This window comes from Mercenaria mercenaria, chromosome 4 (assembly GCF_021730395.1).
Source record: "Mercenaria mercenaria strain notata chromosome 4, MADL_Memer_1, whole genome shotgun sequence".
NCBI classification, from domain to species: Eukaryota; Metazoa; Mollusca; class Bivalvia; order Venerida; family Veneridae; genus Mercenaria; species Mercenaria mercenaria.
In genome coordinates, this window is record NC_069364.1 from 33,557,030 (window position 1) to 33,581,209 (window position 24,180).

Here is a 24,180-nt window from a genome sequence, read left to right on the forward strand (position 1 = left end):
GGATCCTATAATCTAAAAAAAATTTAAATTGAAAAGACACTTTTTTTCAAGGAGACCCGAAATACACATATATTTTTCCAATAGAAAAATATTTATATAGAAAAATAAGCCTGAGTACTGTGGAATAACATGCTCTCCGACAATTTTGAAACAAGAGCTAAAAAATTGTTATTTTATACTTTTTGGTTTGATTCAAAAAATATTACACATTATCACTCTAAATAACCATTTTGAAGAAATTGCAATATTATTGGCATATCAGTTTTATACATGTGCGTCGATTAATTCCGTGTTTGTAAAATTAAATAAAAAAAATAATTTGAAGAAAAATCTGTGGAAATTTTAACAAGGACAGTCTGAAAGACAGTAAATCCCTCGGCATGCTATGGATAGTGAAAGGGTAAAACCCTTTGATTTTGCTGTGACCTTTGACCTGGAAACTGACATGGCTGGTCATGAATTCTGCACAACGTCTTGATGAGGTGATATTTGACCAAAAGTTTCATGAAAGTCCTTCATGGGGTTTAGGAGATACTGCGCTGAACTTTGACCTTTCGTTGTGACCTTGACCGAGAGATGCATGGCTGGACTCATGAGTTCTTGAGAGGTGATCATTTGGACCCAAGTTTGCTGAAAATCCTTCAGGGGTTAAGGGATACAGAGTGCGAACCAAATGAAGGCTCAAACTTCGACCCTTGTTGTAAACTTGAATTGAGCTGGCATGGTTGACTCATAATTTCTTGCCATCGTTTGATGAGGTTATATTGGACAAGTTTTTATTAAAATTCCTTCAAGGGGTTTAGGAGATAAAGAGGCGGACGAAATGTGACGGTCAAACTTTGACCTTCAGGCTGTGAACCTTGACCTGTGAGCCGACATGGACCTGACTTCTTCAGTTCTGCAATCGCCTTGATGAGGAGATTGTTTGACCCAAGTTGTGAAAAGCCTTAAGGGGTTTAGGAGATATAGAGCGGAACACAAAATGGAAGGTTCAAACCATTGACCCTAAGTTGTGACCTTGACTTGAGCCGGCATGACTGACTCATGGGTTTGCCTCATCGTCTTGATGAGGTGATCATTTGACCCTTGTTTTATAAAATTCCTTCAAGGGGTTTTTAGAGATATAGAGGGAACAAAATGGAAGGCTCAAACCTTTGACTTGAGTTGTGACCTTGACCTTGAGCGGCAGGGCTGACTCATGGGTTCTGCAAATGTTCTTGATGTGGTGTTCATTTGACCCAAGTTTTATATAAAATTCCTTCCAAGGGGTTTTAGGAGATATAGAGCGGACACAAAACGGGCAGGTTCAACCTTTGACCTTGATTGGTGACCTTGACCTTGAACCGACAGGGCTCGTCTCAGGGGTTTGCAACATGTCTTGATGAGGTGCTCATTTGTACCTAGTTTCATGAAATCCTTGTAGGGGTTTAGGAAATATGGACAGGACACGATTTTGTTATGGACGGAAGGACGGCGGAAAGACGGATTCGGAAAGGACGGCGCTCAGACCATTCCTATAATCCCTCGCACGCGGGGAGGGGATTAAAAAAATATATTTTTTTAATTCAGTAACTTTACATTACTGAGTCACTTATATCTTTGCCCTTAAAAGATATTATCAAAAGGTTAAATATAAGTTATGCTGAGTAATGAGAATAACCTTCCCGACTCTAAATTTTGAAACAAAAACCTGATTATCGTTCAAAATCAACCAATTTGAACGAAATTTTAGAATTATATGTGTATGTATTCTGCAATATAGCCCCAGGGCTGCTATAAACACCGCTTTGTGTAAAAATGTTTCTGTCCGTGTTTGATGCAATACCCCTAATTAAACAAGAGCAATGTTAGACATGGCCAATCCCCCCACCGGGCCTTATTTATAACTGAAGGCTAAAGATTCCTGGCAAGTAGTGTTGAAAAGTATTTAATTTTGGGGGAAAGATTTGAAGAACCATTTTGTATGTGGTCAGGCATCAGGAGTTTTAAGATGTGGAAAGAAAGAATTAAGTCTGTGGTGAGGTGGGGTTTACTGTAAAATTTTATTAATTGTCAATGACAGTTATAGTATGTTCGTTTTTTCTATATGGCTACTGTAACAAAAGGAATGGAAAGATAACAGGGAACACGAGTGCCAGAAGGTCACAATATATGCCCATCACAGCAAATTTCTATACTCTTGCAGCTGTATTTGCAAATGGATTTTAATCTTTGTGGTTGTTTAGTACTCATTGTAAGTCTTTAGTTTTTAAGTCCCAAAAAACTCCTTCCCAGGTACAGATATTAAATTACACAGTAAAAATTGGAAAGTAACATCCATGTTGTTACCACAGAAAAATGTCGGTCTCGTTTTTCCCTATGGTCAATTATAAAAATGTTACAATTTAAGTTTTTTTTAGTAACAACTAAGGGAAGTTATTCTTTAAAAAAAAAAAAAAAAAAAAAATTGCAAAGTCCACAAATGAATCTTTACCAGGTAGAGTGGTCTAAATTCAACCTTCAAAATTGGACGTAGCAGGGATGTTTTACTACAGAAAAAAGTGTTCTCGATTTTTACCTATGACTAGTAATGAAAAGGTTACAATAATAGATATTTTAAAGTAACAACAAAGGGAGGTATTCTATAGAAGGGAACTGCGCATGACACTTCGTCTCATGATGGTGTTTTATTGTGCAAAGTTACATCAAATCATCCATGATGAAGAAAGAATATGCTTCGGACCATGTCATTCTTGGTATCTGACCTTTGGCCTCAAGTGTGACCTTGACCATGACCTAGGGACCTTGGATTCTTGCACGGCCAGGACATTTGTCTCGTGGTTGGTGAAATTTGTTGCAAGTTATATCCAAAATCCCTTATGCATGAAAGAAGAATGTCTGCAATTTTTTAAGAAATATGATAAAGGGGAAAATCAAAAAATAGTGCTAGCGAGAGTTATTGTTCTTGCACACTGCAACTTCCTCCCATATGTGTTCTTCAGTGTATGTGTTTGAAGAAAATACATCCAGTACTTTTGGAGTTATGCTCGGACAAAATTGTAAGAAAATAAGATAAAGGGGAATAACTCAAAAAAATAGGCAAGCAAGGTTGAGTTATTGTTTCTTGCACAATGCACTTCTCCCAATGTGTTTTATCAGTGTATGAAGTCTGAAGAAAAATCCCTCCTGTTCTTTTGGGTTATGCTCGCGGACAAAATTTTTTTTAAGAATTAGATAACGGGGGAAATAATCAAAAAAATAGGCACAAGGTAGAGTTATTGTTCTTGAACACTGCTATTCTCCAATGTGGTCTATCAGTGTATGACAAGTTTGAAGAAAAATCCCTCAGTACCTTTCTGGGAGTTATGCTGCCGGTCAAAGTCGTTGCGGAGCACGGACACACGCACGGACGGAGAGGCATTTCTAATATCCCCTTCGCCTTTGGTGGGGGGATAAACAAAACCAGTGTAGTGTGTCAAGATTATCAAGATAGTTAAAATGGTATAAAGGGAAGCAATCAAATTTAAACAATTTGGCTTAATAATCAAGGGACAATACTCTTCAAAACACGGTCACATTTCTGGACATGGATGTGTCATGCGCAAAACCTGGACCCCTAGCTCAGAGGGTAAGGTCATACTTGGAGGTCAAAGGTTAACAGGGCATTTTTCCTGTCCAGTCTGTAACTCAAACCAATCCATGAAGTGATTTTAAACATTACTTGGTACAATATGTACAATAATAAGGTCAAGTGTCATGCACACTTTCAGACCCCTAAGCTCAAAGGTTTAGGTCTTACTTGGCTCTCGGGTCAGGCAGATGTTGGTAAGTAATGTCCTCATATCAAGTCATCACAACTTACCTTTATGTCAAGTTTAAAGTCAAAACCTTGATTGGTTATGCTCTTGACACAAAATATAACTGAAAATTTTACCTTGCTGTGACCTTGACCTTTCACCTATAGGCCAAGTTCATGCCCTCTGCACATCACCTCACTGCAACCTACCTTTATGCCTAGACTTAGTCAATACCTTTAAAGGTAATTAAGTTATGGCCTGGACACCAAATATAAAGAACAAATTAGACATTTGACCTCAATCTGTGCTCTTCACTTCTGACCTACTGATCTTGTTCATGCACTCTGCACAACCTCTCATGGCCATCTACCTATTTCTCAAGTATAAAGTCAATGCCTTGAACAGTAACTGAGTTATGCTCAAGGCAAGACATAAGAGGGTTACATCTGACCTATCAGCTCCATTTGTGACCTTGGCCTTTTTCCTACCAACTTGATTCATGTACTCTGCACATCATTTAATCGCCCTCCACCTAAATATCTTGATGAGTTACTGAGTTATGCTCTGGACAAGAAATACAATAAACTGACAGACGCATGGGTCATCACATAATATGTCGTTTTTTTCAATAAGGGCAAATAAAAAGAAAAAAACCTGTTGAAGTTTGACCTCAAAGTATGACATTGACCTTTAACTAGGGGTTTTGCCCTTGACATGTCACCTAATTATGAGAAACATTTGTGCCTCATAATATAACAAGAGCTCGTCGAACACGAAATGCTCCCCTTGATGCATTTAGTAATTGCACAAGGAACAGAAATGATATGCTCATTGTAAATTAAAGTTCTACCATTCTGTTTTAATCTGACTTTGACCTTTAACCCTAACAAGAGATTCAAAGTGATATTGGCTGGCCATCCACTGTGCATATTTGAATGTTCCAAATTTCAAGACTAGCTCAAGGTCAAATCAAGGTCAAATTCATTTCGGTACAAGATAAAGTGTATGTGGTCAAATTTGAAAACTGTGGCTTGGTATGGTTTAAGTAGGTCACTAGATCAATATTCAAGTTCAAAGTTCATTCAGTTGCAGAAATATGCAAGTACTTCAAAATTTGGAGCCTGTAGCTTGAGAAATGTGAAAGTAGGTGTAGGTAAAAATCAATGTCAAAATTCAATTCAGAACACAATAATATGCATGCGTTCCAATGCTGAAGTTGTAAATCAGAACTGTGGATAGTAAGGTATTTTGGTCAATTCAAAGATCAAAGTTATTTCAGTACACATTGAAACAATGCATGTGGTCCAAATTTAGACGCTGTACCTTCAAAAGTGTGAAAGTCGGTTCACTAGGTCAATTTCAAGGTCAAACATTTTTTCGGTACACAAAAACTATCCATGTGGTCCAATTTGAAGGCATGTAGCTTGAGAAATGTGAAAGTAGGTCATAGGTCAAAAGTCAAGGTCAAATTTCATTTCGAACACAAAACTATGCATGTGGTCCACATTTGAAGCCTGTACCTTCAAAAAGTGAAAGTCAGGTCAACTAGGGTCAAGGTCAACTATGTCAAGGTTCATCTTGCCCACTCAAAACCATACATATGGTAATTTTAAATGTTGTAGGGTTATGACAAGACGATTTTAAAAGCTTTTCCTTATTAGTCTATATAAACATGTGACCCTGGGTCGGGGCCTTATTTCAGATCCAGGCAATAAATTTGAATCATTTGGTAGAGGCCACTAGATGATAATTCATACTAAATTTCAAAGCCATAGGTCTGTGGTTTTAAACAAAGAAGATCAGAAACTGCTTTAGTTACTGGCCAATGTAACTTTGATTTGACCTAACAACATCCAAATAATAGGGGTCATCTGCTGATCATGACCACCTAACTATCAATTTCCTGAACTTAGACCAAGCGTTCTTGAGTTACTGCCCAGAAACCGATTTCTGTACCTGGTCACTGTGGACCTTGACCTTTAAACATATGACCTCAAAAATCAAATAGGGTCATCTGAAGGTCATGACCCACCTCCCTATTCAACTTTTGAGACCCTAGGGCTATGCGTTCTTGAGGTATCATCCGGAAACTGTTAATGTAGGGTTCACTGTGACCTTGACCTTTAACAAATTGACCTCAAAAAATCTATATGGGTCATCTGCTGGTCATGACCAACCTCCCTATCAACTTTCTGATCCTAGACCAAGCGTTTCTGGAGTTATCATCTGGAAAAACATTTTATTTTCAGGGTCACTGTGACTTGCTTTAAAACATTACTGACCTCAAAATCAATAGGGGGTCTCTGCTGTCATTAACAACCTACCATATCAACTTTCATGATCTAGGCCAAGTGTACTTTGAGTTATCAGCCGGAACCGTTTTACTATTCCGGGTCACTGTGACCTTGACCTTTGAACATACAATTCTCAAAATCATAGGGGGTCATCTGCTGGGATGACCAACCTCCCTATCAACTTTCATGATCTAGAGGCCAAGTGTTCCTTGAGCTATCATCGGAAACCCGTTTTACTATTCAGGGTCACTGGGACCTCGACTTTGAATACAGACCTCAAAATCAATTAGGGGTTAATCTGCTGGTAATGACAACCTCCTATAACTTTCATTATCCTAGCGCCCAAGTGTTCTTGAGTTATCATCCGGCAATGTTTTACAATTCTGGGTCACTGTGACCTTGATGTTTTGACATACAGATCTCAAAATCAATAGGGGTCATCTGCTGGTCATGACCAACCTCCCTATCAATTTTCATGATCCTAGGCCCAAGCGTTCTTGAGTTATCATCGGAAACCGGTTTTACATATTCAGGGTCACTGTGACCTTGACCTTTGACATTAAGATCTCAAAATCAATAGGGGGTATCTGTTGCATGCCAACCTCCTATCAATTTTCTGATCCTAGGCCCAAGCGTGCTTGATTTATCATCCGGAATCCGTTTTACTATTCAGGGTCACTGTGACCTTGACCTTTGACATACAGATCTCAAAATCAATAGGGGTCATCTGCTGGAGATGACCAACGTCCCTATCAACTTTCATGATCCTAGGCCCACAACCTCCCTATCAACTTTCATGATCCTAGGCCCAAGCGTTCTTGAGTTATCACAGTTATAGACAGGACACAACACTGCAGACAATGGACGAAGAGAGGTTTCGGATTACAAGGGTAATTAACGATAGAAAATGAATAAGAAAATTGGGACAAAATAATTTGTTCAGATTAGAGAGGTTTCCAATTAGAGCGGTTCAGATTAGGGAGGTTCCAATGTATTAATTTTATCTGTAAAACCTGAAATCCACTATTCATATCCCCACAGTATCTTCTGATAAAATTGTAAAATATGCAAATGTGACCTGAAACTGGATCTTTTTATTATTTTTTTCTGATTAGATGCCTCATGAACAATGACATTACCTTGCAAGAGCAGCAGAGTCTTCAAACACTGATCTGTCTCTGTTCACTCTGTAAGAAGGGTAGACAACTCTTCCAATATTCACCATTAGCATTTGAAACCTGTACAAAAATACAATGGCATTTGTTTATTTCTGAAACTTAATTGTCTAGTTTGCTTTATTTACACATGAATTACCAAAGCAGATTTTGTGTAACATAGCCATTGTGCAAATTTTGAAAGCTGTAACTATTATAGATTCGGAAATGAAAAGATTAATTTGGATCAGTATGACCATGACCTTTGAGATATTAAGTAGATATATAACTTTCTTACTTGAAACTTTAGTATCATAAATGCACAAAAAGTTCTACAATGGCCACAATTTCACAACACAGACAGGTTTATGAACACATCATAGTGCTATATACAAGAAACTGTCCCTGTGACCTGAACCTTTGAGCCACTGACCCTAAAACAATATAGATCTTCCTCAAGTGGCACTTTGTCATTGAGTGAAGTTTAGAAGTTCCTGACTTAGATTCCATAAATGAAGAAGGGTGTGAGTATGTGATGATGTGTGATAGGGTGGGATGGAATGGAAAAGACAGATGGATGGAAAAGATGGATGGATGGCTGGATGCATGATTGGATGGACACATGGACAAATTAAACAGATGGAGTGATGGACAGATGGATGAAGGGACAGACGGACAGATATACAGATGGACAGACAAAGGGACTGATTTGAGCCAATTTGAGTATTTTGCAATCAACCCTTAAGTATGGATAAGTCAGCATAACTGATTTCAAAAATCTTACAACTGGTTTTGCCCTCCACCACCACTTTCTTCATCGAAGTTGGTATTATACAGGGAAAACAGCATTAGTATCCTGATAAATACAGCTCTCGGTCTATTGTCTAGCCTGCACACCTTACCCAGATATGTCTTTGCTCTGAAGGAAAAAACAAGTATCACACATACTTATTATATATCTGCTTTTAAAATGACTAACATTTCAAACAAGAGGACCATGATGGTCCTGAATCGCTCACCTTCTCCACATGACCCAATTTTCATGAAGATCCATTGAAAAATATGGCTTCTAGAGAGGTCACAAGGTTTTCCTATTATTTGACCTAATGACCTAGTTTTTGAAGGCACATGACCCAGTTTTGAACTTGACCTAGATATTATCAAGGTGAACATTCTCACCAATTTTCATGAAGATCTCATGAAGAGTATGGCCTCTAGAGAGGTCACAAGGTTTTTCCATTTTTATACCTACTGACATAGTTTTGACCACATGTGACCCAGTTTCAAATTTTACCTAGATATCATCAAGGTGAACATTCAGACAAATTTTCATGAAGATCCATTGAAAAATATGGCCTATAAAGTGGTCAAAAGGTTTTTCTATTTTTAGACCTACTGACCTAGTTTTTGACTGCAGTTGACCCAGTTTCAAACTTGACCTAGATATCATCAAGATGAACACTCAGACCAACTTTCATACAGATCCCATGAAAAATATGGCCTCTAGAGAGGTCATAAGGTTTTTCTATTATTTGACCTACTGACCTAGTTTTTGAAGGCACGTGACCCAGTTTCGAACCTGACCTAGATATCATCAAGGTGAACATTCTGACCAATTTTCATGAAGATCCATGAAAAGTTCGGCCTCTAGAGAGGTCACAAAGTTTTTCTATTTTTAGACCTGCTGACCTAGTTTTTGACCGCAGTTGATCCAGTTTCGAACTTGACCTAGATATCATCAAGATGAACATTCAAACCAACTTTCATATAGATCCAATGAAAAATATGGCCTCTAGAGAGGTCACAAGGTTTTTCTATTTTTTTGACCTACTGACCTAGTTTTTGACCGCATGTGACCCAGTTTTGAATTTGACCTAGATATCATCAAGGTGAACATTCTGACCTATTTTCATGAACATTCTTTGAAACGCATAGCCTCTAGAGAGGTCACAAGGTTTTTCTATTATTTGACCTACTGACCTAGTTATTGAAGGCACGTGACCCAGTTTCGAACTTGACCTAGATATCATCAAGATGAACATTCTGACCAATTTTCATGAAGATCATGTGAAAAATATGGCCTCTAGAGAGGTCACAAGGTTTTTCTATTTTTAGACCTACTGACCTAGTTTTTGACCGCACGTGACCCAGTTTCGAACTTGACCTAGATATCATCAAGATGAACATTCTGACCAACTTTCATAAAGATCCCATGAAAAATATGGCTTCTAGAGAGGTCACAAGGTTTTTTTATTATTTGACCTACTGACCTAGTTATTGATGGCATGTGACCCAGTTTCAAACTTGACCTAGATATCATCAAGTTGAACATTCTGACCAATTTTCATGAAAATCCATTAAAAAAGTATGACTCTAAAGAGGTCACAAGGTTTTTCTATTTTTAGACCTAATGACCTAGTTTTTGCCCGCAGCTGACCCAGTTTCGAATTGACCTAGATATCATCAAGTGAATACTCAGACCAACTTTCATACAGATCCCATGAAAAATATGGTCTCTAGAGAGGTCACAAGGTTTTTCTATTATTTGACCTACTGACCTAGTTTTTGAAGGCACGTGACCCAGTTTCGAACTTGACCTAGATATCATCAAGATGAACATTCTGACCAATTTTCATGAAGATCATGTGAAAAATATGGCCTCTAGAGAGGTCACAAGGTTTTTCTATTTTTAGACCTACTGACCTAGTTTTTGACCGCACGTGACCCAGTTTCGAACTTGACCTAGATATCATCAAGATGAACATTCTGACCAACTTTCATAAAGATCCCATGAAAAATGTGACCTCTAGAGAGGTCACAAGCAAAAGTTTACGCACGGACGGACGCACGGACGGACGACGGACGACGGACGCTGCGCGATCACAAAAGCTCACACTGTCACTTTGTGACATGTGAGCTAAAAAGCACAGAACCTGTATGACCTTGACCCATGAGTAAAGGCATAGGGCTGGTACGACCTTGACCCATGGGTAAAAAGCATAGGCCTTGTACGACACTGATGCATGAGTAACAAGAGCTGTCACTATTGGTGACAAATGCCCCCGAAGTAGGCCCAAGAATGCCACAGTTGTATGCGCAAAAAATAACATATCATTTTGTGACATTGACCTTGACCTAAGAGGCCTCTGCCATACGTGTGACACATCTTCTCAATATGGTTAACATCTGTGTCAAATTAATTTCAAATCCCTTGATAAATGGCAGAGTTATGGACCAGACAAGAACAGGGCTTTTTCAGCGTGTCCCCACGGGGCCAAAATTCGGCCCCATTCCCAATGGCAAATATGCATATTTTTTCCCAATAGCTGTTCAAAAATTCCCAATCAAAGCAAAAAAAAAAAAAAAAAAAAACTTTTTTTTTTTTTTTTTTAGACCTAGGTATTTTGTTGCAAATTATAGTGGTGCAACCATAGTATTGTAGATTTTATTGAATTTGAATATAAAGCAGTTTCCTTTTATGAATATTAGCAGTAGAAATCACAGAAATATACATAAGGAAAAAAAAAAGACTGATTTTCATGGAAATACTTTCCTAATTTGGATGTTTAACCGATACATATATTTCCCAATATGACAGTATTCGCGAGTCGAAAATTCCCAAAAAGCACAGGTGCCTTTTTCCCAAAATGGCCAGAAAAAGCCCTGAAGAAACACCTTTGACTTCTAAGTGTGACCTTGACCTTGAAGCTAGGGGTCTATGGTCTTGCACATGACACCTCATCTCATTATAGGGAACATTTAAGCCAAGTAATTTCAAAATCCCTTCATCAATGGCAGAGTTATGGACTGGACAAGAAACAGACCATGTTAACCTTTGACCTCTAAGTGTTACCTTGACCTTGGAGCTAGGGGTGTGGGTCTTGCTCATGACACATTGTCTCATTATGAGGAACATTTATGCCAAGTAATGCCAAGTAATTTCAAAATCCCTTTATGAATCGCTGAGTTATGAACCGGACACGAAACAGACTCTGTTTTAACCTTTGACCTCTAAGTGTGACCTTGACCTTGGAGCTAGGGGTCTGGGTCTTGCGCATGACACATCGTCTCATTATAGTGAACATTTATGCCAATTTATTTAAAAATCCCTTTATGGATGGAAGAGTTACAGCCCGAACAAGAATTTACCAGATGCACGGACGGACGGACAGTATGATTTTTATATGCCCACCTTCGGGGGCATAAAAAGCATAGGGCTTGTATGGCCTTGACCCATGAGTAAAAGGCACAGGGCTGGTATGACCCTGCCCCATGAGTAAAAGGCATAGGGCTTGTATGACCTTGAACCATGAGTAAAAGGCATTGGGCTTGTATGACCTTGAACCATGAGTAAAAGGCACAGGGCTTGTATGACCTTGAACCATGAGTAAAAGGCATAGGGCTTGTATGACCTTGAACCATGAGTAAAAGGCATAGGGCTTGTATGACCTTGAACCATGAATAAAAGGTATAGAGCCTGCAAGACCTTGACCAAAGTGTAAAAGACATACTCATGAGTAATAAGTGTTCAGCCCATGTGACCTTTACCCATGAGTAAAAGGCATTTACCTTCAGGCTGTATGGCCTTGATAAATTGATATATTGTATATCATTTCATTACATATTTTATCAAGGTCACATATGCCTAAATAGCATTCCCTATATTCTATGTAAAACTGAAATTTTTTAAAGAGTAACCAAGCATAGCTACACCCATTTCAGAGAACAAATCCTTACTTCATTGTAAAGAATTATGATAAAACTGACATAAAATGAAGAGAAATGTAGGTGTCATGTATCCTGTAAGAGAGATTTCTCTTGTCACATTTTCTTACTGTAAAATACATCAAAATCACACTGCTGTGACCTAGTAGTACTACTCTATGCAACCTTGTCTCCCAGTTTCTTTCAACCAAAATGTCAACAAGAGGGCCATGATGGCCCTATATCGCTCACCTGTTATTATGTCCTCAAACTATCTAAGTCCAAAGGACAGGAACAACAAAGGGAAGAAATTTAACTAAAATGAACTAGAACTGTCACAGGAGTGACTCATACCCCCACCATACGGTCTTGTCACAGAAGAATGGCAACCATAAGAAATCTTAAAAATACTTTGGAGTACTTCATCCTGGGCTTCCACATATAAGTAATACTAGTATAATACTAGTAAAGTAATACTAGTAAATATATTAAATCTCTAATATTAGAGATACACTAAAAGTGAATTTAAAAAAGTGTCTTACCGACCCATGTTACCACAGAAAAATGTTTTTACTTTTTACATAGGACTTATAATAAAAAAGTTAGAAAAATACCTAAAATATTGAAAATCTAAAAATAGGATTTCTAAAAATAGACTAATTACTGGAATTTAAGGGGAAGAAACTCAGTACAAAAGTTAAAAAAAGGTTACTTCCCTTTGGCTCTAAGCCAATCAGAATGAGATATAGTGAAAATACATCAAAATTAACCTTAAATTCTAGGTAAAAGGGGACACAATTCAAGAAAATTAGTGTCAGAGTTATGCACCTTGTGTCACATGATGTGGGTGATGAGGTGGAACATCTGTTTTAAGTCTGAATCAAATCCATTCAGTAGTAACTGAGATATAGTGAAAATACATCAAAATTAACCTTAAATTCTAAGTAAAAAGGGACATAATTCATGAAAATTGGTGTCAGAGTTATGCACCTTGTGTCACATGATGTGGGTGATGAGGTGGAACATCTATTTTTAGTTTGAATCAAATCCATTTTGTAATAATTGAGATATAGTGAAAATACATCAAAATCAACCTTAAATTTAAGTAAAAGGGGACATAATTCATAAAAAAATTATGTCAGAGTTAAGTACCTTATGTCACATCATCTGGGTGATGAGGTGGAACAACTATTTTAAGTTTTAATCAAATCCATTTAGTAATAACTGAGATATAGTGAAAATACAACAAAATTAACCTTAAATTCTAAGTAAAAAGGGACATAATTCATGAAAACTTGGTGTCAGAGTTATGCACCTTGTGTCACATGATGTGGGCACATGATGTGGGTGATGAGGTGGAACATCTAATTTAAGTTTGAATCAAATCCATTCAGTAGTAACCGAGATATAGTGAAAATACATCAAAATCAACCTTAAATTCTAAGTAAAAAGGGGCATAATTCATAAAAAAATGGTGTCAGAGTTATGCACCTTGTGTCACATGATGTGGGTGATGAGGTGGAACATCTATTTTAAGTTTGAATCAAATCCATTTAGTAATAACTGAGATATAGTGAAAATACAACAAAATTAACCTTAAATTCTAAGTAAAAGGGGACATAATTCATGAAAACTTGGTGTCAAGAGTTATGCACCTTGTGTCACATGATGTGGGTGATAAGGTGGAACATGTATTTTAAGTCTGAATCAAATCCATTTGCTAATAACTAAGATAATAGATTTCGGGACGCGACGGGACGGGACGGGACGCGACGCGATGGGACGCGACAAAACTGACTCCTATATACCCCCCCTCAAACATGTTTGGTGGGGGTATAAAAAAAAAAAATTTACAGATATGTCAAAATACACCTTAAAATTGGAGGTACCATCCATGTGATACCACAGAAAAGTGGTCTCCGTTTTCCCCTACGGTCAATAATAAAAAAGTTACTAAAAATAAGCTATTTATAGTAACGTAAAAGGGAAGTAATTAAAAACAAAATTATTGTAAGTGAACAAAAGAAAGATCTGCCAATTAAATCTGTTGACATAAATGAAATTTCAGATCAGTATCTTCATTAGTTATGGAGATATACCCATTTTAATTTGAAATAAAGGGAGGTAATTTGACATAAAATCAGTCCATAGGTTTCTACCATGATTGGCTCGGTCCAACTAATGACAATAATGAAATTTCAAGTAAGTCCTATAAGGACTTACTGATATAAATCCATTTTGATTACAATCAGGGGATGTAATCAGATATAAAATAACTCTGGAACCTACGATTGGATCTGATTTGTCATGGAATCCACAATTTATTGTTGTTGAAGATACTTTGGAAGTTTGTATCAAATAAAACCATAAATGATGTCTCTATATGGCTGCAAAAGCCAAAATAGCCAATTTTGGACCTTTAGGGGGCCATAACTCTGGAATCCATGATGGAATCTGGCCAGTTCAAGAAAGGAAGAAAGATCTTGTGGTGATACAAGTTGTGTGCAAGTTTGGTTAAAATAAAATCACAAATGAAGCTGCTATTGTGCAGACAAGGTCAAAATAGCCAATTTTGGACCTTTAGGGGGCCATAACTCTGAAATCCAAAACGGAATCTGGCCAGTTCAAGAAAGGAAGAAAGATCTTGTGGTGATACAAGTTGTGTGCAAGTTTGGTTAAAATAAAATCACAAATGAAGCTGCTATTGTGCAGACAAGGTCAAAATAGCCAATTTTGGACCTTTAGGGGGCCATAACTCTGGAATCCATAACGGAATCTGGCCAGTTCCAAAAAGGAAACAAGATCTTATGGTGATACAAGTTGTGCGCAAGTTTGGTTAAAATAAAATCACAAATGAAACTGCTATTGTGCAGACAAGGTCAAAACAGCTATTTTTGGCCCTTTCAGGGGCCATAACTCTGAAACCCATTAAGGGATCTGGCCGGTTCAACAAAGGAACTGAGATCTTATGGTGATACAAGTTGTGTGCAAGTTTGGTTAAACCAAAATCATAAATGAAGCTGCTATTGTGCAGACAAGGTCAAAATAGCTAATTCTGGCCCTTTCAGGGGCCATAACTCTGGAACCCATAATGGGATCTGGCCAGTTCAAGAAAGGAACCAAGATCTTATAGTGATACAAGTTGTGTGCAAGTTTGGTTAAAATAAAATCATAAATGAAGCTGCTATTGTGCAGACAAGGTCAAAATAGCTAATTCTGGCCCTTTCAGGGGCCATAACTCTGGAACCCATAATGGAATCTGGCCAGTTCAAGAAGGGAACCAAGATCTTATGGTGATACAAGTTGTGTGCAAGTTTGGTTAAAACAAAATCATAAATGAAGCTGCTATTGTGCAGACAAGGTCAAAATAGCTAATTTTGGCCCTTTCAGGGGCCATAACTCTGGAACCCATAATGGAATCTGGCCAGTTCAAGAAAGGAGCCAAGATCTTATGGTGATACAAGTTGTATGCCAGTTTGGTTAAAATCAAATCATAAATGAAGCTGCTATTGTGCAGACAAGGTCAAAATAGCTAATTTTGGCCCTTTCAGGGGCCATAACTCTGGAACCCATAATGGAATCTAGTCAATGGAGTCAAGTGGTACTCAAGTTATTGATAGGAAATGGTTTTCAATGTTCAGGCCCCTGTGACCTTGACCTTTAAAGAAGTGACCCCAAAACAATAGGGGTCATCTACTCTATATGACCAATCATCCTATGAAGTTTCAACATTCTGGGTCAAGTGGTTCTCTAGTCATGATCGGAAATGGTTTTCAATGTTCAGGCACCTGTGACCTTGACCTTTGATGGAGTGACCCCAAAAACAATAGGGGTCGTTTACTCCAGCAGCCCTACAACCCTATGAAGTTTGAAGGTTCTAGATCAAATGGTTCTCCAGTTATTGATCGGAAATGAAGTGTGACTTGACGGACGGACAGGGCAAAAACAATATGTCTCCCCAAGAGGGGAGGAGACATAATTTAGTATTCAAACAAGAGGACCAAGATGGCCCTACATCGCTCACCTGAAAAACACATCATAACACACCATAACAGTGTAAACATGTTTGACCTAGTGATTTCAAGGAAAAAAATATTCTGACCAATTATCATTAAAACTGGAGGAAAAATCTTAAGTAGAAACAAGTATTTGTTTTATTTGACCTAGTGACCTAGTTTTTGAACCCAGATGACCCATATCTGAACTTGGCCTAGGTCTCATCAAGGCTATCATTCTGACCAAATTTCATGAAGATCAATTGAAAAATACAGCCTCTATCACATACACAAAGTTTTTCTTTGATTTTACCTAGTGACCTACTTTTTGACCACAGATGACCCATATTCAAATTCTATCTAGATTTCATCAAGGCAATCATTCTGACTAAATTTCAGGAAGATCAACTGAAAAATACAGCCTCTATCGCATACACAAGGTATTCTTTTGATTTGACCTAGTGACCTCGTTTTTGATCCCAGATGACCCCAGACTACCCATATTCGCATTTGACCTAGATTTCATCAAGGCAACCATTCTGACCAAATTTTATGAAAATCAAGTGTAAAATGCAGCCCCTATTGCATACACAAGGTTTTTCCTTGATTTGACCTAGTGAATTAGTTTTTGAACCAAGATGACCCATATTCGAACTTGACCTAGATTTCATCAAGGCTATCATTCTGACAAAATTTCATGAAGATCAATTGAAAAATACAGCCTCTATCGCATACACGAGGTTTTTCTTTGATTTTACCTAGTGACCTACTTTTTGACCACAGATGACCCATATTCAAATTCTATCTAGATTGCATCAAGGCAATCATTCTGACTAAATTTCAGGAAGATCAACTGACAAGAGAGCCATGATGGCCCTATATCGCTCACCTGTTATCATTGCACTTGAGGACAAGAAGGTCCTCAGAAAAAATATCTAAGTCCAAAGGACAGTAACAACAAAGGGAAGAAATTTAACCAAAAAGAAAAAAAAAATCTTACAAGGGGCAGATATGTCAAAATACACCTACAAATTGGAGGTACCATCCATGTTGTACCACAGAAAAGTGGTCTCGGTTTTCCTTACGGCCAATAATAAAAAAGTTACTAAAAAATAAGCTATTTATAGTAACGTAAAAGGGAAGTAATTAGAAAAAAAAATATTGTAAGTGAAGAAAGAAGTATCTGCCAAATAAGTCTGTTGACATTTCAGATCAGTATCTTCATTAGTTACGGAGATATACCAATTTTAATTTGAAATAAAGGGAGGTAATTTGACATAAAATCAGTCCATAGTTATCTACCCTGATTGGCTCAGTCCAACTAATGACAATAATGAAATTTCAAATAAGTACTATAAGTACTTACTGATATAAATCCATTTTGATTACAATCAGGGGAGGTAATCAGATATAAAATAACTCTGAACCTACGCTTGGATCTGATTTGTCATGGAATCCAAGAATTATAATTGTTGAAGTTATTTTGGAAGTTTGTATCAAATAAAACCATAAATGAAGTCTCTATATGGCTGCAAAAGCCAAAATAGCCAATTTTGGACCTTTAAGGGGCCATAACTCTGGAACCCATAAAGAAATCTGGCCAGTTCAAGAAAGGAACCAAGATCTTGTGGTGATACAAGTTGTGTGCAAGTTTGGTTAAAATCGAATCATAAATGAAGCTGCTATTATGCAGACAAGGTCAAAATAGCTAATTTTGGTCCTTTCAGGGGCCATAACTCTGGAACCCATAATGGGATCTGGCCAGTTCAAGAAAGGATCCGAGATCTTATGGTGATACAAGTTGTGTGCCAGTTTGGTAAAAATCAAATCATAAATAAGGCTGCTACTGTGCAGACAAAGTCAAAATAGCTAATTTTGGCCTTTTCAGGGGCCATAACTCTGGAACCCATAATGGAATCTGGCCAGTTCAAGAAAGGAACCAAGATCTTATGGTGATACAAGTTGTGTGCAAGTTTGGTAAAAATCAAATCATAAATAAAGCTGCTACTGTGCAGACAAGGTCAAAATAGCTAATTTTGGCCCTTTCAGGGGCCATAACTCTGGAACCCATAATGGAATCTGGCCAGTTCAAAAAAGGAACCAAGATCTTATGGTGATACAAGTTGTGTGCAAGTTTAGTAAAAATCAAATCATAAATAAAGTTGCTATTGTGCAGACAAATTCAAAATAGCTAATTCTGGCCCTTTCAGGGGCCATAACTCTGGAACCCATAATGGGATCTGGCCAGTTCAAGAAAGGAATCGAGATCTTATGATGATACAAGTTGTGTGCAACTTTGGTTAAAATAAAATCATAAATGAAACCACTATCGTGCAGACAAGAAATTGTGGACGGACAACAGACGACGGACGGACGACGGACGAAGGGCGATCACAAAAGCTCACCCTGTTACTACGTGACAGGTGAGCTAAAAAATACAGCCTCTATCGCATACACAAGGTTTTTCTTTGATTTGACCTAGTGACCTACTTTTTGACCCCAGATGATTCATATTTACACTTGACCTATATTTCATCAATGCAATCATTCTGACCAAATTTCATGAAGATCAATTGAGAAATACAGCCTCTATCGCATACACAAGGTTTTTCTTTGATTTGACCTAGTGACCTGCTTTCTGATCCCAGATGACCCATTTTCAAACTCGGCCTAAATTTCATCAAGATAATCATTCTGACCAAAATTCATTAAGATTAATTGAAAAATACTGCCTCTATCGCATACACAAGGTTTTAGTTTAATTTGACCTAGTGACCTAGTTTTTGACCCTAGATGACCCATTTTTGAACCTGGCTTAGATTTCATCAATGTAATCATTCTGACTAAAATTCATAAGATTAATTGAACAAGAGGGCCATAATGGTCCTATATTGCTCACCTGTTATCATTGCACTTAAGAAAAAGAAGGTCAAAAAATCATAATCAAGATCAATCAAAAGAATCATGTGAAAATATAGTTGAAATTTTCTAAAAGTTACAGATATGTCAAAATACACCAATAAATTGGAAGAATCATCCATGTTGTACCACAGAAAAGTGGTCTCGGTTTTTCCCTACTGCCAATAATAAAAAGGTTACTAAATAAGCTATTTATAGTAACATAAAAGGGAAGCAATTAAAAAAAAATTATTGTAAGTGAACAAAAGAAGGATCTGCCAAATAAAAACAAGAGCATTGCAATGCAACACAAATGCAGAGCAATATACACACAAAACAAAGTCATATGACCTTTGACCCCTAATTGTGACCTTGACCTTGAAATGAGCCATCCGAAACATGCACCCTGCACATCGTTTCGATGAGGTGAACATTTGTGTCAGGTTTCTTTGAAATCCTTCAAGGGGTTCAAGAGTTACAGAGCGGAAGAGAAATTGCTAACCAACAGACAGACAGACGGACACCGAGGCGATAACATAATACGTCCCTTAGGGCGTATAACAAGAGCTGTCGGATGACAGCGCGCTCAACTATTGGAAGAATTTATTGAAGAATGGGGTCAAAATATTTCCATAGATTTTCAGACAAAAAAAACAAGAGGACCATGATGGTCCTGAATCGCTCACCTCTTCCCACATGACCCAGTTTTGAGTATGACGTCGTTTTTTCTATTATCTGACTAGTGGACCTAGTTTTTGAGCTCAAAGTGACCCATTTTTGAACTTGCCCTAGATATTATCAAGATAAAAATTCTGACAATTTTCATGAAGATCCATTGAAAAATATGGTCTTAGGAGGTCACAAGGTTTTTTTATTTTTATACCTTTACTGGCCTAGTTTTTGACCGCACGTGACCCAGTTTCGAAACTGACCTAGATATCATCAAGGTGAACATTCAGATTAATTTTCATGAAGATCCGTTGAAAAATATGGCCTCTAGAGAGGTCAAAAGATTTTAAAAATTTTAGACCTACTGACCTAGTTTTTGACCGCAGTTGACCCAATTTCAAACTTGATCTAGATATCATCAAGTTGAACATTCAGACCAACTTTCATACAGATCCCATGAAAAGTATGGCCTCTAGAGAGGTCACAAGGTTTTTTTATTATTTGACCTACTGACCTAGATTTTTTAAGGCATGTGACCCAGTTTCAAACCTGACCTAGATATCATCAGGGTGAACATTCTGACCAATTTTCATGAAGATTCATTCAAGGGTATGGCCTCTAGAGAGGTCACAAGGTTTTTCTTTTTCAAGACCTACTGACCTAGTTTTTGATTGCAGTTGACCCAGTTTCAAACTTGACCTATATATCATCAAGATAAACATTCTGACCAACTTTCATACAGATCCCATGAAAAATATGGCGTCTAGAGAGGTCACAACGTTTTTACATTATTTGACCTACTGACCTAGTTTTTGAAGGCACGTGACCCACTTTCGAACTAGACCTAGATATCATCAAGATGAACATTCTGACCAATTTGCATGAAGATTCATTCACAAGTATGGCCTCTTGAGAGGTCACAAGGTTTTTCTAATTTTAGACCTACTGACCTAGTTTTTGACCGCACATGACCCTGCTTCGAACTTGACCTAGATAAGATATCATCAAGATGAACATTCAGACAAATGTTCATACAGATCCCATGAAAAATATGGCCTTTAGAGAGGTCACAAGGTTTTTTCTATTATTTGACCTACTGACCTAGTTTTTGAAGGCATGTGACTAGGGCTGTCATCGATAGAAACGATATCGATGTATCAACGATATTTTTTGGTCGATCGATTATCGATTCCCATTTTCAAAAATCGATATTTTACAGAGAGAAAAAAAAACAACTGTCTAGATAAACACTCAGACCCTCTACACAACTTTTCTGCCTGCAAAAATTGCCGAAAGTAACGGAAGTTGTAAAAAAAAGGTCATGTCTAAACTTGTCCCATAGCAGTCTTTTCCACTAGCCGGCATACCTATTGGGTAAGAAGTAAAAAGGGCTCAACTTCAGAATCTATTTGCAAAAAGTTACGTTGTCCTGTCTTGAAAGGTCGCTTCGTTTTTTTGTGCATGTAAAAACATAGAGTATATATACTGTTTCTACGTCAATCTCGGCTTTTTACTTGTTCGCGTATAGCTGATCACTCAGTAAAAGGTACAGAATTTAGCTAGTGCCCGTAACAATAACAATCAAAGATGGCCGAAGGGGAAAGCTGTCGCCGGCTTAATATGGAAAAACAGTCAAAAGACGGAAGGAAAAGCTTTGTTTGGGTTCGTAGAAACACAGGGTGTTGCTTAAACATCCCTTTCAGTACAACAAACAAACAGTCAAACACTACAAATTTGAGGCCCATTGAAAACTTGGGCAGAAGTTAAAAAAGAAAACAAAAAAAAACAACAAAAAAAAAAAACACGGGGTGCCAGTACCTTTACCGAATGTAAACTTGTGAAGGTAAAAATTAAGACAGGGTATGAAATAGACTAAAATAATTATAAACATTGTAAATAAAAAAATTTAATTTAATTTAATAAATAATAGAAATCTGGGGAAAGAGAAATGCAGAATTTTAGCTGTTTGAAACCCAACCAGTGCCTGGTATTATAGTTACTAGGTTGTAAAGTAGGATAAATGCAAAAGGGAGTGAAGGCACAATGAAGAACTATAAAAGTTTTCATTAAATTTTCATTTATTCCATATTACTCGACATAAAATAAAAACATGTACCATTCTTTGTCTTTTATTTATCTCATTGTTATACTGTTAAATGTTTTAAGATCAGATAACACATTATGACGAACAAATGACTTAAAATACTTGATTTCAATTAATATATTCTACATCTGCTAAGGTAAATGCATCAATAGATCTGAGAAAAACATTGAAAATTTTAAGTTGGATGTTTTTGGCCGCTCTATCTTCAAGCGAGAGGAGCCCAGGCGCAAGCATGAGACAACACGCGATGCGATGACCCTAAAACCGCAGACGGCACCCAGCAACGGCCCACACCCAAATGTATGACAGCAGACCTCAGCTCCCCACGGCTCCGCACCAAAACGATGCCACGAAGCAAGTCAAGAGCGCTACCAAACACTCAGTGCTAGAAAGCTGTCTGAATATGTCTGTGCTAAACAAGAACGACAATATTGACATTATTGTCCACGAAAACGGCACGCGTTAAATATTCATGAGACAGGCCCATTTCTTCAGCTAGTAAAACTAAAATACGGACTGACGGGCCTACCACAAAAAAACATCAACTGTGCACCCCAGACACACTTCACCTTGCAAAAAGCAACGCAACATAAGCACCACACAACATTATAGTGAAGCATTACAGACAACGGAATGCAAACAGAGCCTCACCAGTACCATTGTGATGCATTACAGACACTTCATATCGCAAAAAAACAACGCACCATAGGCATTACCAACACTATAGTGAAGCACTACGGCCCAACGGAATGCAACTTGGGCCTCACCGTACCATAGTGATACATTACAGACACAACCTAGGTTTCGCCAATACTGAAATTTGTCACTATAAAGCTTCACTACGCAAAAAAGCAAAGCAACCTAGGCTCACCAGAACCTATAGTGGGGGCACTACAACCACTTCACAAGCAAGCAACGCAACGCAACGCAATGCAATCTAGGACTCGCCAGTACTATAAGGACGAAATCCTAGTGACCCGAAGCAACTTCGGTCAACCCAAACCCTTTAAAATTTGCAAGGTGCATCTTTTGAAAATGAACAACCTTTGGTGCACTGTTTAAGACAATTAATGCCCTTGTGATAGGCCCGATAAAGGCAAACATAGCTTCACCAAACTGAGCGGACCGTGCCATAAACTGACAGACGACAACGCAAATTACACGAACTGTTCCGAATAAAATTCATCACCCCAAAACGCTTTAGATATTCTCTAGTTCGGCGTCTACCGTATAAATCGCACAAAACAAACCCCCAAACCCGGGTTTATTGTTTAGCAATCAAATTTAAACTCGAATCTCGCCTGATCCCCTCCATTCAACATTATTTGAGCGACAGTCCTAACATTTAAGGTATAATTCCCGTTTCATTAAATTACAAAACACATAAATAACTGCCAGTGAGCCTTATTTTTATCTAGAAGCTAAGATTTTAAATGAAATACCTAGGAAAAAAGAAATTTACACAAGTTCATTTTAATTTCTTTCCTATATATTCTTTTACAGAAATGTCTTAAACATTAATTTAATTTCCGATATCCTAAAAAAGCAGACAGTTCCAGTTAAAAACATTCTAACGAATGCTGTTATTAATCAACACAATACACCTGAATTCCATAAATCGGGAACTATCCAAAAGTTAATTCCAAGGAAGTATCTACGGTACTTTGAATTTTCCTTCGACTTGGCTTCTATCACAGAACATTCATTCGTAACTTCTTTGAGTATGATTATAATTGGGATTCGGAGACTACACATGTACGTTGCACTAAACAGCTCACTGACATCTTCAATAAACGCAATATAAGAAATCTTTTACCCTGAAGTATAATACAAAACGCAGCAAATCTGACACAAATTCTCCCAGAATGTCAGGTCTTTCACAAAAAAAAAAAAAAAAAAAAAAAAAAAAAAAAAAAACTAAGTTAACCATAAAAAACTACTGCATTAGAAACCCTTTAGGGGTGGGTGTGGCGGGAGGGTAAGTTTATCTTACTGAACGAAGGGTAGAAGAACTGTAGATTCTGTCAGTCAGGTATATAACGTCTATTCGCCCTTTCAGACGCAATGTGAGAAATTTTGCACGGGCTTTTTGCTTTTTATCGAACAACTGGCTGTGTTCTCGGCTCGCTGAACTGCACAACAGTACTGTATTGATAAAACGAGAACCAGTTCAACTGAATATAAAGGCCGATTAATCCGATCCTTAGCAACTAACAAACATTTTAAGTCTCGAGGTTTAAATGAAATTATTTTAAAGAAATAATTTATATTATTCCATATTACTCGACATAAAATAAAAACATGTACCATTCTTTGGTCTTTTATTTATCTCTTGTTATACTGTTAATGTTTTAAGATCAGATAACACATTATGACGAACAAATGATTTAAAATACTGATTTCTAAATTAATATATTCTACATCGGCTAAGGTAAATGCTCAATAGATCTGAGAAAAAACATTGAAAAGTTAAGTTGGCATTTTTTTGGCCGCTCTATCTTCAAGCGAGAGGAGACCAGGCGAAAGCATGAGACAACACGCGATGCGATGACCCTAAAAACCGCAGACGGCACCCAGCACACGGAC

General features: G+C 37.5%; 1 protein-coding gene across 3 annotated transcripts in view; it reads right to left on the bottom strand.

Moving 5' to 3' along the window:
• LOC123551423 (fanconi-associated nuclease 1-like) overlaps positions 1 to 24,180 on the bottom strand; it is a 210,861-nt gene that overhangs the window by 157,843 nt on the left and 28,838 nt on the right. For all 3 annotated transcript variants that reach the window (XR_008370547.1, XR_008370548.1, XM_053540910.1), the window contains exons 2-3: positions 8,009 to 8,143; positions 7,210 to 7,308 (exon numbers count right to left, since the gene is read on the bottom strand). Coding sequence is in view for 1 of the 3 variants with exons in the window: in XM_053540910.1 (XP_053396885.1) it covers positions 7,210 to 7,308; positions 8,009 to 8,143 (234 nt within the window). In the remaining 2 variants the exon portion in view is untranslated. The remainder of the gene's footprint in view (positions 1 to 7,209; positions 7,309 to 8,008; positions 8,144 to 24,180) is intronic.